This window comes from Pseudorca crassidens, chromosome 17, assembly GCF_039906515.1.
Source record: "Pseudorca crassidens isolate mPseCra1 chromosome 17, mPseCra1.hap1, whole genome shotgun sequence".
Taxonomy (NCBI): domain Eukaryota; kingdom Metazoa; phylum Chordata; class Mammalia; order Artiodactyla; family Delphinidae; genus Pseudorca; species Pseudorca crassidens.
The window spans coordinates 3,613,266-3,630,347 of NC_090312.1; the positions used below are offsets into that span (position 1 = coordinate 3,613,266).

The 17,082-nt window shown below is 45.9% G+C and overlaps 1 protein-coding gene across 20 annotated transcripts in view; it reads left to right on the forward strand.

Annotated features, from left to right (window-relative positions):
* The window catches only part of PTK2 (protein tyrosine kinase 2), a 252,734-nt gene that overhangs the window by 149,158 nt on the left and 86,494 nt on the right, over positions 1-17,082 (forward strand). For all 20 annotated transcript variants that reach the window (XM_067712794.1, XM_067712793.1, XM_067712804.1 and 17 more), the window contains 4 exons: positions 2,659-2,766; positions 4,461-4,578; positions 9,896-9,926; positions 13,645-13,697. In XM_067712794.1, the coding sequence (XP_067568895.1) occupies positions 2,659-2,766; positions 4,461-4,578; positions 9,896-9,926; positions 13,645-13,697 (310 nt within the window). The remainder of the gene's footprint in view (positions 1-2,658; positions 2,767-4,460; positions 4,579-9,895; positions 9,927-13,644; positions 13,698-17,082) is intronic.

The following is a 17,082-nucleotide window of genomic DNA, read 5'->3' on the forward strand; positions in this document are numbered from 1 at the left end:
GTTGCCATGGAGTTGCATCTCGTGATACCCTTACGATCTTTCCAGTAACTTTATTTCTATATCCTTTCTCAGTCCTAAGCTTGTCTGTTTGGATTTGTCTCTTCTTTTCAGATTTGCAAAGGATTTATTTCAGCTGCTTTTGAAGGACAGGCTTAGCGGGTAGGGTTATAGCATTAATCTATTTGTCTTCATTAATTTCAGTATTTATCTTCACAGATTTCCTTTTCCTAATATCTTTTGCTTATTTCTTCTGCTGTTCCCTTTAAGTACTTCTTTAAAATTTGTTCTTTTTATGTGGCCGACCTTGAGGGATAATGTCAGAATGAGGCAGAAAAACAATGGGTTAAAAGAAGGAATAAAAAATAAGTTAAATACAATAATTTCCATAACTCAACTTTCTTTTTGTGCTTTGGAAATTTTTTTAAATTGTAAGATGCCAGTAATGGGAATATTTTAATATAACCATTTACTGAAACTAATTGAGATATTTCTCATTTCATGTGTCACCACTGACTTAATGATATTTGGTTCCCAGTGTGTTAGGAGGAGCCTCAGGCCTCCTCTATGACAGTGTATGTACCTTGTGCCAGCAGCTCAAACATCAGACTAGCATCGCCCTCGGTGATGTCCTTTTCCAAAATGGTGAGCAGCTCATAGTAACATTCCAAAGACAGGCAAGTGTAATATTCCCTGAAATACACCTAAGTTGCATTCCTGGAAAATTCCATGCAGAGCATACTTTGTGTTTTAAAATAGATGAGGGTTCTAGAATCAGATTTTTCGCCAGCATGAATAAATACCAGGATATCTGAAAGCCATTCAGGACACAAGACAGTTTTTCACCATGTGGGAATTTCCTGCACATTATATGGCCTCTCACAGCCCTGGTCCTCATTCATGTTCCTCATTCTTTGGTCAGCTGAAAACTGACCAAAGGGAATGGCCCTGCCCCAGTGAGACCAGAGCACATCCCATCAAGACGAGGTCCTGGTGGGGAATTAGGTCAGAGAGGCAGGCAGAGGTCAGATCATGTGGGTGTTTGATTCCTTTGGGCTAGCATTGTACCGTTTTTACAGGGGACTTAATAGGACCAGATTTACATTTTAAAATACCTCCCTGGCTTCTGGGGGCTGTCTGTTTAGAGGACGAACACGGATGAAGGGACACTGGCTGGGAAACAATTTCAGGACGAATTCTGAGCACCGTGCAAGACAGTGGCTTGTACTGGAGTGGTGGCCGTGGGGATGGAGGGAAAACGCATGGATTCTGGGTGTTGGGAGCTGGGCTGGATGTGGGGTAAGGGAAGGAGGGGAGTCAGTAATCATGCCTTCATATTTCCACTCAGGAACCAGGTTGAATGGTGATGCTTTTGTTGAAGTGAGGAAGACTGGAGGGGGAAGGTGTTTTGAGGGGGGGGTCCCCGTGACTGTGCTGGGTGTGCCGTCAGTCTCTCTCCAGTGTCCACGCGAGGATGTCACGTAGGGAGTGGGATACTTGAGTCTGAGCTCAGGACTGGAGATGGTACTTGTGCCACAGGACTGGCTGGTGTTCACCGGGCAGGCCGTGCACAGCTGGTGAGAAGGACGGGGCCCAGCACAGACCCCTGTAGCACCTGAACGTTTGTGGGTTGAGTAGGGGAGAAGCCAGGAAATGGAAAGAGAGCCACGGAGGGAGGAGGAAAGCCCATGAGGGCAGAGGCCAAGAGAGGGCCAGGCGTGGGGGCCGTGCTGTGTGCTGCCCAGGGGATGGAGGACTGCCCGTGGGTATCCGTGCGGGGGGCCTGACAGCAGTGCCTGAGAGCAGTGCTGCAGAGACGCTTCCCTGTGAAGGGGCGCGGGGTAGGAGTCCCCTTCTGAACCGTAATTCCGGCTCAGTCCCAGTGGCATAATCTGTGCTGAGTGGGGCACTTGGCAGGGAGGGGCTGATACCTGTGATGTTCTAAGAGAAAGAGGTCCTAACGAGGCCGATTGTTTTGGATAAACCTATAGGAATCGTCTCACGCGAACCGGTCGTTGTCATGAAATGGTAGAGGATGAAAGACGGATGGGCATGTTTTGTCTGCATAAGAAAAAAGAGTTTACTCCTCTTGGGAAAATGAACAGTGTCTCTCTTGGCCTGTCTGTGTGGGAAGGGCCCTTTGGATACCCAGCGTCTCCCTAGCACTGTTACACTCTGGAACTTCAGAACGTTTCAGAGACTTGTTCTAGCTCAGGGTGCATTGGGAGTGGGAACAGGTCCCTCTCTCTGTGAGAAGTGGAGCAGAATGTTCCCTTAGGCCAAGAATTTCACACGGTTCCCCCCAGGCCAGAGGGTGAGTCAGGTCGGGGACTCCCTTCTTCCTTTCTCTGTCATGTGTCGTGTGGGACTGGTGACCACTTGTGCAGCTCCTGAGGATGGAGTGCCCCTCGGCCGTCAGGAGCACAGAGAGCAGACACATCCCTGACCGTGAAGTGAGCAGGTGGCCCTAGCAGGTCCATGACTGCTCCTCAGAGGGAGAATGGCCCCCCAGGCAACATGGACAGTTGGTTTCCTCAGACATCCCGTCTAGGGAGGTGTCCTCAGGAGGATGAGGTGGGCTTGGGACCGTGAGGACTGCACAGAATAGTTCACATGAGTCTTGCATCTGTGGTCCAGAGCGTTTGCCTTTTCTTCCCAAAGCCCACACACCTGGCCGACTTCAATCAAGTGCAGACCATTCAGTATTCAAACAGCGAAGACAAGGACAGGAAAGGGACGCTGCAGCTGAAGATTGCAGGAGCGCCTGAGGTAAGGAGGGCTCACGTGCGTCACGATGGGAAGACGAAAATAAAGCGCTGTTGTAGAAATGATGATTGTTTCTGGTTGCAGGTGAAGTATTCGTGGGTCATCAGAATCACAGCTTTTTCTAATGTAATAAGCGTTACATTACGAATGATAATGATTAAATGCCCTCAAGAATAGAAAACAGGTTTAAAAATTAATGGAGCCTTATTGTGGAGATGCTGGGAGATTATCATGAATTACCAAGGAAATCAGCCTCTTAGAATTATATAAATTCTGTAAACTATGTTACAGTGTTATTTCCCAGACTGTGCAGTGTGTGACATTCTCTGGGGGGTAATAATTAGGAAAATAACCACGGCAGCAGCTGGTACTTTGTGCCACATATGTCCCCACTGTCCGACACTTAACACAGAAGCCAAGGGCAACACACGGCATCCTCAGAACCCAGCGGAAGAGGCACTTTGAGATACTTTGGTTACCCCCAGTCTGTAGGTGAGGGAACCAAGCACAGGATGGTGGCCACGGTCCTAGTAGGCGGTAGACATGGAGTTCATCCCAGACAGTCTGGACCCGGAGCCTCTTCTTAATCAGCACGTGGTGTGGAAAGTAAAGGCAGGCCTGGCACGAGAAATGAACATTTGGCAAACACTGCATAAGGTGACCTTTCTGAAAGACGGGCAGAGAATACTCACATACCCAAGAGTCTGCACCACCTGGCGGCACACGCAGGCTTACTCGTGGGTGAAGCCCGTTCTGGGGGCTCACCTGGCCCCACTCGCACACCTGGGCTCTGCTCTGCTGCGGCCCCTGCGGGGATGGTTTGTTTTCGGTGCTCCTCACGCCTTCTTGCTCCTGCTGCCTTGGGATCGCGGCATTTCTAGGCTCCAGGCAGTGGATTCTCAGAACTAAACAAATGATACCATGAAATATTGAAACCGTATTGCAAATTGAAATTTCCTGAAAATATCTCAGTAATTTCTTGTTTGCACCATGATTTTCAGGCTGTCCTCCTTTCTGTTTGCTACCCTCAAATAATATTTAGGATACTGCAGGTGAGATAAGTTGTCCCTTTGGAAGGAGGTTATGTAGACTACATGAGTTAGGACATACTTGTGTTTGAAAGTAAAATACAGCTTTGATGATCTCCTGGATAACATTTAATGATAGGTTTTTAGGAAATTTATCATAATTGCATGTTTAACTTGAAAAGTGTGGTTTCTAAGCTCTGGAGCAGAACATGCTGTGCGTGCTCAAAATAATGACATTCCACTAATTTTCTTTAATGTCAGAAAAATTACGATGGATGGTTGATAAAAATTTACTCCACATTTCTCTAGTTTCTAAAATAAGCTCTACTTTAGCTTACTAATTTTCTAAATTCTTTTCTTAATTAGAGCGTGCCTAAGGGACCAGACATTCTGAAAGGAAGTGTTTTTTTCACCTCTTTTTGTTCTAGAAAGGGAGTCTCGGTTTAAGTGATTTTTCTTTTTTTGCCTGGGTTTGCCTTCTGTCACATATTCTAGGAATAACATCCTTAAATATCAAACTTCCTTTTTCACTCAAACCTTATGACAGATCTTGTTTCGCTCCCACTCTGTGTTCAAGTGTATCTAGAGATCTGATGTCATAGTGCAGCTGTCCCTTTGATTACTGGAAAGAACAATAACAGCTCTCTCTGGGTCTTCTCCCCTGTCCAGCCTCTGACGGTGACAGCACCGTCCCTGACCATTGCCGAGAACATGGCCGACCTGATAGATGGGTACTGCCGGCTGGTGCACGGGGCCACGCAGTCTTTCATCATCAGGCCTCAGAAAGGTGAGCTCTCCTTCTGTTCCAGCGCTCCCTCTGAATCGTTAGCCGAGCTCACCCCACAGCCTGTAGTCCTTTTAGATTGCTCTGTGAAAGTGAAGAGTGGATGAATAATTCAGCCCAGTGGATCTGTATTCTTGCTTTCCTAGGGAAGTGATCCAGCTCACAGCCTAAGAGCTGGGTTTGGACAGAGCTTAAAGGAAACATTGTGTTTAGACCCTTTTGTTTTGAGCAACATACTTAATGTATTTTCTAGGTTACCATTAGCATTTTTAAATAAACTTTTGGGATTATGTTCTGGATCTTTTTTTTTTTTAAGTCTCTTGTAACTCATGATAAATAAAGTCTCTTTCCTATTTTTTCTCATAGATCTCAAAAGCTTAGAGTAGTAGTTCTAAGCATGATGTGATGAACCTTAGAAACACGACTGTGTCTCTTTAGCCTTTCACAAGGCAGTAAGATGGGGTGTTTCAGAGGATTTGGATTTCTGAAATAAAGCAGGAAAAAACTGGACTTTGGAATTGTATTGACCTGTGGGTTCAAATCATGAGTGCATGCCGCCTGCAAAGTACTTAACTTTCTGTGCCTCAGTTCCGTCCCACAAGACACGAAGAGTGGTTCCTGTCTTGTGTAGTCGTGGGGGGACGGCCTCGTGTGTAGGTGGCTTGGGGCCGTTCTGGCACGTACAGCGTCAGAAACTTCAGTGTTGCTGTCATTGCAACGCTGCTGCTAGTTTCAGTGTGATCTTGACACACTGGATGAGCCTTGGCTTGGAGATTCCTCGTCCATAACGGAAGAATGGTACCTACTTTGTAGCGTGGTAAGGGGGTCCACAGTAGTCCCCATCAAGCAGGCAGCCAGCTCTGTGGCAGGTGGACACAGGATCCCTGCCAGCACTCCCCTCTGTGGGTAGGACGATCCCTGGAGGGAGTTGGGGACGACTGAGCAGTGAGCGAATGGGGAAGCGTATGTGGAGACACACAAGGGAAGCAGATGACAAAGCCCTGAGCCCCAAGTGTAGACACAGTAGAGGGCCCTGCCTGCCCAGCAGTCGAGTTCTCTGTGCTGACAGCAGGTGGAGGGCGTTGAGGGAGGGTGTGAAGCAGAGGTATCATTGGAAGCTTTGTTTAAAAGTTAGTGTCAGGGTGTTGTGCTCTGAAAACGGTATCTATAAAGCCATGAACCAAAAGGCCAGTAAGTGCATGGATTCCAGGATGTGGCTAATCTAGCAAAAATGTTTTCCCACTATGATCAGACCAATAAAGCCTCTTCATTTATTTTTTTCCTAAAATATAGTGTGTATTTGTCATAGCTTTTTTTATGTAATGAAGTTGCTTTTAGAAATATCTAAAGGCTACTCTCAGTTAAAATTTTTGCATCCATGAGCTTTGAGTTTTCATATTGTGCTTTAAATGGGGGTATGTACCTTGCAAACATTATTTAAATGTTTTGGGACAGTTGCTTCATATAAAGATAGTATTCTATGAAAAATGTTAAATGTGCCGTATCGCCTATCTTCTTTTTAGTGAATAATTTTTTAATTTCATCCTGATTTACCAAAATGTTCTTCATTAATTTGTTGGTACACAAAAAAATAACATTCAGACATTAGGCATTAAATGTTTGAAGCTTTAACATCTTCCTGTGTTGGTTTTTAAATGGCTTTTTTTCCCCTCTAGGGAGAAACATTTTGATATCAAATCTCATGAAATGAGATGCATTAAATTCTTCATTCATATGAAAACAGCATAAATGAAAATGCTTTTCATAAAAACCTAGTAGGGCATTGGTTGTTACCAATTTTATGTTGTCTTTATAGAATTAATTATTGAGTCTGATAATTTATTTACTTTATTCTAAATCACAGCATATGTACTTATTACATAACTGTTTTATAATAGATACCTAAAGTGAGGTTATATTGCCTAATTGAAATAATATTTTAAGTCAGATGTTTTAATGGATTATAGTCAGAAATACGTGGACAAGAGCACATGTGCATTTTTTAATTTAGTTTTTTTTAAAATTTCAAATAAATGTGAAACATGTTTCCACAACTCTAATGTGCCATTTTCCTGGTATGTACTTTAAGTAACGATTATGTACGTACCCATTTGTCCTCTCTAGACTATAAACTACTTAATGGTAAGGAGCCATGTACACGTTTGCGAGTGTTAACAGTTATAGTGACGTGTAGGTTCTACACCTGAGGTCTGATGTGCCCAGATGCACTTTGTTAACTCTGTGATCCACCATAATTGCTTTGAATTTAGAAAGTGCTTTTAAAGGTGGTATCATTGGGGCAGAAAACTAAGAGTCACAAGTCCGATGCCCTGAACCAGGTTCCAGCAGAGTCGCTGTGTGACCTTGGCCCTTATCGTGGGGTGTTATCTGACCTTTCCTTAAAGCAAGAAAGCTCAGTAGCAATTTTTCGATCTTAGTAAAATTCTCCTCAGAGGAAAGAATTGTGCGAATCAGGGTCATGATTTCATCGTTCTCAAGGAGGGTTTCTGTACGGAGGATGATGGTAAATACTGCACATTGTGAGGGCGGGGCTGCTCCCAAGCCTGACACAAAACCCGGAAGGCACAGAGAGCAAGTCCGTAGAGTTCGTCAGTACATAAGTACGAAAGCGCTTCTACTAGTAAAAGAAATGCTTTTTAAAGCAGTGACACAGAAGGGGAAACATCTGTAATACATGCAATGAAGAATTAAAATCTCTTATTTTTCAAGTGTTCTTCTAGCTCATTGAATAAGAGGGTAAAAATGGGCACCCGTAGAAGAACGGACATACACTGTCCGGTAAGCTTACGAACACAGACAGTGACAGATAGCATTCTGTGTCTGTTAACCTGTTGTTAGATGGGTGGAAAGACTGTGATACCCATTCTTGGTGGGGCTGTTGCAAGGTGCCCTCCACACTCCACTGTGTCGGCATGAGTTGGGACAGTGCTTTCGGTTGCTCCTGGTACTGCCGGCCCCCCCTGGAAACAGCCGCGCAGGACCACTGATGCGGCGCCCCTGCTGCACTGTCTTCGGTAGCACAAAATGTGGAGCGACCCCGGTGTCTACGGGGGTGGAGCTAGTAGCTAATAAATAAGGGAGTGTGAGATGCCGTGCAGCTGTTTGAAAAGACGAGCTGGCCCGATTTCCGTGCTGAAACCTACATGCGCGTGTGTGTGTATAGCCAAACCTGTGTGTGTTTCTAAGCATACAAGGAGTCTGGTAGTCTGGAAAGTTAAATGTGGACAGTGAATACCCCTATGGAAGGTGGGATTGTATGTGAAGGTGGGGGGTGGGGGGCTTCAACTTGTCTACTTTTTTTTGTCTACATTATAGACCTTTATGATTTAGATTTGTTACAGTGAATCTGTATTGATTATTTAATTAAAAACAATAGATAAAAATTTTTATTCAAAAATTAAAAGCCTCAGTTCTAAAAATGAAAATAAAAATGTGGTTTAGTACAAAGATGCATCCTTAATCCTAAGGAACTTATGCTGAGAAATAAGAGGCCACATGAATGCCATGAGAAAGCATATGTTACTAATTCAACTTATAAATTTAAAGCAGTGTCAAAAGTTAGCTCCTAGCATTGGGTATTTTAGTTGGTGAGCACTTAGGGATTTTTATAATGCTGCTGCTTATCGCGTCTGTTGCCATTTCTCTCAATGTTCTGCTACGTTCTTGTTTCCTGAAAATTGACTCTCTTACGCTCCTTCAGTTGTTAATCGCCTCATTTTCAGCCTTCTTCCTAGTCCTGCCCAGCTTCTTATAAAGTCTGTATTAACCAAATAGTTCATAATCTGGTTCCTTTTTCTCTCCAAGGAAGTAGAAATTTCAACAGAGAGTAAAACAGCTAGAAATCACACTGACATGTCATTTGAAAGCCCATATGATTAATTGACAGTGTTGAGTGTGGGTAAGGTGGTGGTGGTAGCATCCATGGGGTAATAAACTAATGATAGGATTTTCCAGTTATTCTAAGTTTGGTCTTCATGGTATAACGTGGTTATTTTGCTTGAAATTTGGATGTCAGAAAGTCATAGTGAGGAAATTTGGATGAAGTTTCTGCAGCGTATTGGGTATTATGCAGTGGCTGTGAGTGCCGGGTCCTCTGCCAGTGTGGGGGGGTGGCCTGTGGGCGGGTCAAGTTTGACCTTCTAAGTTGTCTGATACGTGGGAAGCGCTCTGCTAATGCAGCAGAAGCATAGGAAGGCCATCCAGAGCCACTTGGGGTGTTCCAGGAAGGGCTCCTTTGAGGAGGTTGAGCTTGAATTGAGCTTTGAAAGATTGAGGGATGATGCTTCCACCAGAAGGAAGAGAATCTTTCAAGAGATGGAGTGTATGAAGGCATCGTGCTGTGTTCAGGGCCATACGGGACCGGGACCGGGGGATAGGAGGAGGGGCAGGAGACCTGGACAAGGGTAATCCGCGGCCTGGGGAGCGAGGGGACTGGTGGGATGGGTTTACCACCAGATTCATCCAGATAAAAGAGATTAAACCAGGGGGCTCCATGCTTCCTGGTTCACTAATGAAGGGGAGGGAGCACATCTCCCCAGCCACTGAGCAGAGCTTCCCTGTGATGCGCTGGCCAGAGCCCAGCCGTGACGGGGGAGTCTGCCACCGTCATGGGGGCCACAGCACCTCCCGAAGTCGAGTCCACAGGACACTTCAGGCCACGCCTCTGAGGCTGCTGGGCCCCTTGGCTGCCCCTGTTCCTCCAGGAACACAACCTGTGGGTTTGTTTCCTTTGGATTTCTGTGTGTCCTGCACAGGTTTGTTTTTTAAAGAAGATGTTGGGGGTAGGAGTTTATTAATTTATTTATTTTTGCTGTGTTGGGTCTTCGTTTCTGTGTGAGGGCTTTCTCTAGTTGTGGCAAGCGGGGGCCACTCTTCGTCGCGGTGCGTGGGCCTCTCACTATCGCGGCCTCTCTTGTTGCGGAGCACAGTCCTGCACAGGTTTTGGTGTTGCCGCAGGACGTTCAGTCTTTGGTAAAGAATGTTGGCTTTGATTATGAGAAAATCTTCATCTTCTAGAGTCTCCTGGGAAGAATATCTTTCATCAGTTTATCCCTTAGCATTTGGTTTTGATTGGCAATACTTTTTATATAGTCTGCACCTGCAGGCAGTGTATATTTGTCATAAATACTAAAAATAAAGCCATGGAAACCTAAGATAGATAGGCAGTATACCAACTTCATTTTAAAGTGTTATTGCTAAAATTCTGAAATAAGACTCATCTTCTTTCTCTGATTTCTATACATAATCTTTTCAAAAGGAAAGAAGGAATCTCATCTCTCTCTTTCTGTTTTTTCCCCAGAAGGTGAACGGGCTTTGCCATCGATACCAAAGTAAGTACTGCTTTGTGTGTCTTGTGATTCCTGTGCATTAGAAACTGGGAGGAACTCACTATGCTTTACTGTCCATTTGCCTGAGTAATCAAATTTCTACGTATATGATTAGGAAACTAGAAAACAAATGTTTCCAGAAAGAAATCAAATCAATTTTAAATCATGTAGTTAGGTTTAATCAAAAGTGTACAATGAATTTTCCCTTTAAGTTCAGCAGGGAGCTCAAGAATAGCAGTGAGATCGTATGAGGGAGGTCTGTTGTCAAACAGTCACTTTATAGTCAGTGACAATATTTATAAGAACCTGAAAATAGATACCATTCTGGCTATTTTACAAGTGAGAAAATTAAAGATATGTAATTTATGTTAATTTTTAAATTTGTTTATGTCATGAATTTCATAGTAGATGTTTCAATCTGTACAAGGAAAAGAATGCCAAAGCTTCTCTGTTCTCAGCCATTGTGCTAGGAATTGGGGACCAAATGAAAGTTACAATCTAGACATTCAGATATACAGGTAAATAAACAATTACAGCTGTGTGCTGAGCACTCAGAGAGAGATTTGAAGAGAACCCTAGGCACCTGCAGAGAATACAGCACCTGAGACGCCACTGCATATAGGGACAGAGAGGGTGGAACCTGGGCATCACCTCTGTTCTGTCACTCTCTCTCCTCTATCACTGGTCTGCCGCCAGTTCCTTCCTTTCTGCTTCCTAACAGATCCATCCACTTGACATTCCCACCATCCCTCCCCGGTTTTTAGCTGTTATCACCTGTCCGGGCTCCTCCAGTAGACTCCTGTGTCGAGGTCCCCAAGACTGCCCCATTCAGTGATTCTCTAGAAAGAACTCCCAGGACTCAGCACGTAACCGTACTCTCAGCTGTGAGGTATGGCTTCCAGGGAACGCAGAGCAAAACTGGCCAGGCCGAGAGCAATGGCATGAAGTCCCGAGGGAGCCAGGGGCAGGCTCCCAAGAGCCCTCTCTCAGGGACTCAGGTACGGCGCACCTGATCCTCGGGAATGAGTTGTGATGCCGTGGAGTGTTGTCTACCAGGGAAGCTAGTTAGAGACTCGGTGCCCCAGCTTTTATGGGGGCCTGGTCACGTATGCACACTTCGCTTGGCGTGTACCCAAATTCCAGACTCCCAGAAGGAAGGCAAGAGTTCAGCACGAACCATATTACTTGTACAAACAGTCTAAGGACAGTGAACCACACTTACTAGTTAGGGGTTGGTGGGAGCCCTCCTAAACACCAGCCAAGGGCCCAGCTCAAAGGACAGCAGCCTCAGGTCTTCTGGGTTCCCATTTTCCTGCACTCCTCCTACCCATCTTTGCCTGTCCCATGTTGCCTACCGTCCCGTCCATTCTCTACAACAGCAGAAGGGACCTTTCCTCTCGAACCCCTTGCGTGACCGCTGCTGCTCTTAGAGTCAGGCCCACATCCTTCAGCCAGCCGGCGGGAGGCTGCACGATGGTCCCTGCCGGCTCCTCCAGCCTCACCTCCCGTTCCTCGTGCTCACTCTTCATTCACATTGAACTGCCTTCAGTTCCTGGAGTCCTTCCTTCCCTCCGGCCTTGTCCTCAGCAGGGGCCTGCTCAAATCTTATCCTGCATCCCTGCCTCTGGAAACCTCCCACCACCCCAGTCCCAGGAGCAGCCCTGTGTGTTTTCCTGTAACTTATCTCACATTAAACAGTTACCTCTCTGCTGCTCACACCCTGTGGCCTCGTTGACGGCCAGGGTCACGTGACGTGGTAGACCCGACCCTGGGCCGTATCTGGCACACAGGAGGTACACAGCAGCTGGGCAGGCGAGTGGAGGGGTGGGCGAGACCAGCTTTCTCTTAGCTTTTAGGCCTTGTGTTTCACAAACTCAACAGTATTTAATAGATATTTGTTAATGTCCCATATCAGGCAAGGAACTAATGCTCAGAGTATCTTCAATTGTGGGAAGTCTTAAGAGGTGACTTTGAGGATCAAAACACACTGGAATCATAAACACAGATAAAAAAGTCAGGAAGAAGGGAGTCGGTTAGAAGTGCTAGCAAATCCTAGAAAAACTGAACAAATAAAGCAAACTTTAAAAGAGCAGAATTTCCACAAATCATAGAGCAGCAGACCTGTTACTGCCACTGATCAGAGAAGTGCAGATATCCCTGCAGTTGTAAGTTGGTTTGAAGTAGCATCCCAACCCGCAGCCCAGGAAGACCCTGGTGTCCTATCAGCAGGATACAGGGGCAGATGATGTAACCTGCTTATTATGAATGTGTGCACCTGGGACCTCCTGATAAATGTAGTTCAGAGATGGTGAGAATAAGTCGTGGAGCTGCAATAGAAGAGGAACTGGTGATTTGTTAGAAAACAACTTTGGTTAAACTTTTATAATAAAGATACCATTTCACATATTTAGAGAATTCCATAAAAGGAACTCAGGGCTATGGCTTTGTGCTGTAACCCTTAGTTATAGAGCTTATGCAGTTGCATATTGAATATTGCTAGTTCTCAATGGGGATATACTATTTTAAGCTCCAGTATTACCTAATATAAATTCTATATACTAGGAAAAATTCTTATTTAGTACTTCTAGAGTAAAGGCTTATGTAGCAGGAGAAGTTTTCTTTTATAAAAAGAGCAAAGTGACTTTGACATCTAAAGACTATAGGGTTCTGGGCTTCCCTGGTGGCACAGTGGTTAAGAATCCGCCTGCCAATGCAGGCGACACGGGTTGGAGCCCCGGTCCGGGAAGATCCCACATGCCGCGGAACACCTAAGCCCATGCGCCACAACTACTGAGCCTGTGCTCTAGAGCCCACGAGCCACAACTACTGAGCCCACGTGCCACAACTACTGAAGCCCACACACCTAGAGCCCGTGCTGCACAATAAAAGAAGCCACCACAATGAGAAGCCTGTGCACCGCAGCAAAGAGTAGCCCCTGCTCACCGCAACTAGAGAAAGCTGTGCACAGCAACGAAAAACCAAAGCAACCAAAAATAAATAAATAAATAAATTGATTTTAAAATAAATTAATTAATTAAAGGAATGCAACAAAAATATTTTAAAAAATAAATAAAGACTATAGGGTTCCTTTTTTCTCTGCTTTACGCTTTTCCAAAAATTTTAAACTGAACTATACTTGGATTTTTTTAAAATGTCACTGAAACCTTTGGCCAAAATGTTATTTTATGTGGGTGTGTATGTAAAACACTAACGTTGTCGAGCCGTTTCATGAAACAAATAACCGGATGCGTTAAGCTTACCTTGTTTCAGTCTGTAAATAATAACAATATATGTCCATGTGCTGCCTGCTCTTGGACATGCTCGAAATTGAAGCAGAGCCAGTCGTGTAACAGTGTTTCACATTCGCATCTCAGTCCCAGGCATCGTTCCCTCTGTGGTATAACTTCGGCCACTCCCTTGCAGTCCAGCATCTAAATTAAAGTTAATCTAAGCCGCGTACACCACATTCAGTCATGTTATAGTTCAGCGTTCCTTCACTTCTCTGTCTTAATTTCTGGTCTTTAAAACATTAAAGCAGTCTGGTGACTTTAAGGGCCTCAGGTGGTAGAATCCAGTGTTTTACAAAATCACCCCTCTAGACTGTGCAGTGTCCCTGGGAAATGGCACAGTCGTCCTGATTCTGGGCAGCTCACGGTTTGAATGAATGCTGGCGGTGTGGTCTGAAGAGCATGGCACTCACGGCTTTGCACCTCTGTTCCAGGCTGGCCAACAGCGAGAAGCAGGGCGTTCGGACCCACGCCGTCTCTGTGTCAGGTAAGAGGCCACACGGGCGTCAGGCAGAGGGGCCCACCATGGTGGTAGGAAATCGCCATGTGTTAGACATCTGCTCATTTTTATTAGGATTACTTCTTTCTAGAATAGCTTACAAAAATTAAACATTAAAATTGTTAATAATTTTAAAAATTTGCATAATTTTACCATCATGAAATAGGTTTAAATATAGCTCACTGATTTTTTTAATATGAGACATACGTGTATAATACTAGATTACTCACAGGATTGTATAGAATTCCAAGTTATTTTTCAGTTTTAATTCCATGTTAATTGTATTTAGAGTGAAAATTTTTACTTTTGAAACTGCAATTATAACTTATCTTTGTAATGCAGCAGAAATTAACATAATATACTTTGTATATTTATTATTTTTTGAAGTTCAGGAAATGTGAAACTTTTTTAAACAGCTTTTGTCTTTAACAATTAACATAAAACAGTGTTTGAATATTGTTTTTTTAAAAATATAGTTAAGATGTTGACATAAGCATTATCTTAACTATTTGCTGGTGTGATGAGTGTGGTGTGCTCTCCTTGGTATGTTTTCAAAGTACATGTGCCTTTTTTCCCCATTTAAAAATGTGAAAAATAGAGGAAAGGTGGGGAAAAAGCAAAAAGCATCTTCTGTGGACCCAGGTGTGGTATCTTAAAATATTGATACATATACTATACGTGTATATTTATACATGTATGCGTATACATGTATATCCATACACACACATATATGTTCTTATGTGTGTCACATTTCTAAAATATAGCTTCCTAAAACTCTAGTATCTGACAGTCTGACTTAGAAGAAATCTAATTCCTGTTAGTTTAATTTACCTTGAGTTAATTTTTACCTAAAATTTAGTTTTGTGCTTTTGCCTCGTTGATGACCGAATTATTTTCTAGTGTTCCAGTGTACAAATAGAATGGCTTATTTTTTTTTGTTGTCCTCAAACTTCTCACAGCCCCCTTCTCAAGAAATATCTGTGCTTGTATCCATACGCTTAGCAAAGATGCTCCAGTGATAAACCGCGTGGGGCAGGTGTGTGTGGGCCGGAGCACTGCGGCGCAGGAAACTGATCCCTTCCTGCTGGGGGAGAGTGGTGATAAGGCTGGAGCTGGTACTGCTGGGCAGTGCCAGATGCCCGGCGGGCTGCAGGGTTGCCTCTCCGAACCCACCGGGCTGGGCTCTCCGAACCCCCGCGGTGACACGGGGCCGCCAAGCGCGCTCATGTCCCGTCTGTGGCGGAGCAGGAGGTGGAGCAGGCAGAGAGCAGGCCCTCTGGCGGGGCGAGAGGGGCCACCCCGTGCCGGAGCGGCGAGGTGGTGAAGGACCCTGTCAGTCGCTAGGCATCAAAGGCTGTTCTGTGGCGTGTTCCATGGAAGAGGCGAGATTGAGCCAGCTTTGAGCAATTCGTAAGTGCTCTGGCCCTCTCCTTGCCAGACGGGAAGCAGGCTTGGGAGTGAGGCCCGGGAGGCACTGGTGGCCCTCACCACCATGGCTGCCGCACGCGTGCTTCACAGCTGCTCCGCGTGATGCAGAGCTGACGCGCCCTGTTGTGCGCATCGTGACTCCAGCTAGTGATGAAAACACAACAGGCCTCGCAGAAGCTTCAGGTCTTGTTCCTTCCATTTCCTGGCGTCTTCAGAGGAGGTTTTTCACAGCTGCTCCTCACAGCACCTGCCGGTATCACCTCTCCCGGCCAACCCCTCCTTTCTGAGTCCGCCTTCCTTGCTTCTCCCTGGTTATCCCTTGGCTAGAAGTTCATGCTTCTGCCCCTTCTCCACAGTAGCTGCCTGATGGCTACCACCTTTACTGAATTTAAATAGGCACTTCCCTGGGCAGGAGCTCCAGGAATGACTCACAGTCCGTCAGAGAAGTTTCGGCCCCTCAGCTCAGCCCCCAGAGGCCTCCCGTGGTCTGTGCACGGCCTGCCTTGCCAGCCGTCCCCCACATTGCTCTTCAGCCAAACGAAGTCGGGCGTCCAGCCCTCCGCCCCGCCTCCTTCCCTCTGTCCTTCTGCTTGAGCTGCTCCACCGTCCGGCACGTCCTTTCCATTGTCACTTGTCAAGGGCTTCCGTTCTTTAGAGTCAGTGATGCTGTTTCACACGTGACCACCGCTTTGGTGGTTCACCGAGACAGGCCAGGAAGAACTCTCCGCGTCTTGTGGATATTCCGTGACGGGCCTGACTTCCTAGATTCCTGTTGACCCTTCGTCAGCCCGCCTGTGGCTTGCTCCCTTTTGTGGAAGTGGACTCACAGTGTGCTTTATTTGTGTCTTCCACAAAGACTAGAGAAGAACATCTCAGCAGCCTGGCCAGCCAGGAGCTGTGTCTTGCACGTCGCCCATAAGTTATCAGGTTGACACCAAGAAAGCCGGTACTGTTGCTAAACCCCGGGGTTTTTCCTTACCTAGCAGCCTGGAAACCCGGCACCGCGTGGGTGTGGCACTGACACTGAGGGGAGACCACCCCCACCCCCACCCCAGACCCTGCAGAGCGCCGCGTCTGTCCCCCGCTGCAAGCTGATCTGTCTCCAGGCTGGTGGGCGGTGGCTGAGGTTCAGTCTGTGTGCCGGCCGTGACGACTTGTTTTTCTGTCAGGGTCCATCTCGTTTGGCCCCAGCAAACCCTGCAAGGTGGATACTACTCCAGTTTTACGTTTCCCGTTTTACGGTAATTCCGTCCACAGATACATCTGAGTCCCTGCTGCGTGCCAGGCACTGTTCCAGATGCTGGGGTGCGATAGTGAACAAAGCCAGGCCCTCCCCTTGTGGAGCTGGCGTTCTGTGGAGGAGACAGACGGCCGCTGAGTTAAAATAAAGCCGGCAAATGGAGAGCGAGGGGTGGGACTGTTTAAAGCTGGGGTCAAGAGGAGTCTCTCTGAGCAGGTGACTGAACGCACACAGTGCGCAACAGCGAGCGCTGAAGCAGGGACTTGGCAAACCCAGTGCCAGCCAGAGTGGCAGACAGCAGGGCAGGCGAGGTCACACACAGCTAAGAGGGGACGGGTCTCTATTAGGTTCTCAGCGTGCTGTGCACAGCATTAGGTATTATCTCGTTAATCCCTACGACGATCTCACGAGGTCTTTGTTGTCTCCCCATTTCACAGATAGGAGGAAAGAAATTCAGAAAGGTGAACACACTTGTTCAGTGTCACACAACTTGGAAATAATGGAGCTAGGATTGAACTCAGGTCATTATTGTCCTCTAGGCTATATTGCCTTTCAATAGCAATGTAAGGAAGGTTACCCCAGGTACAGATGAAGAATCACTTCGGAAGATGGAGAAAGTGGGACTTGTCTGATTCCCCTATTTACATTCATAACTGAAAAGTTCTTACCTGATCTTCAAGGCTGGCTTCAGATGCCGCCACCTCC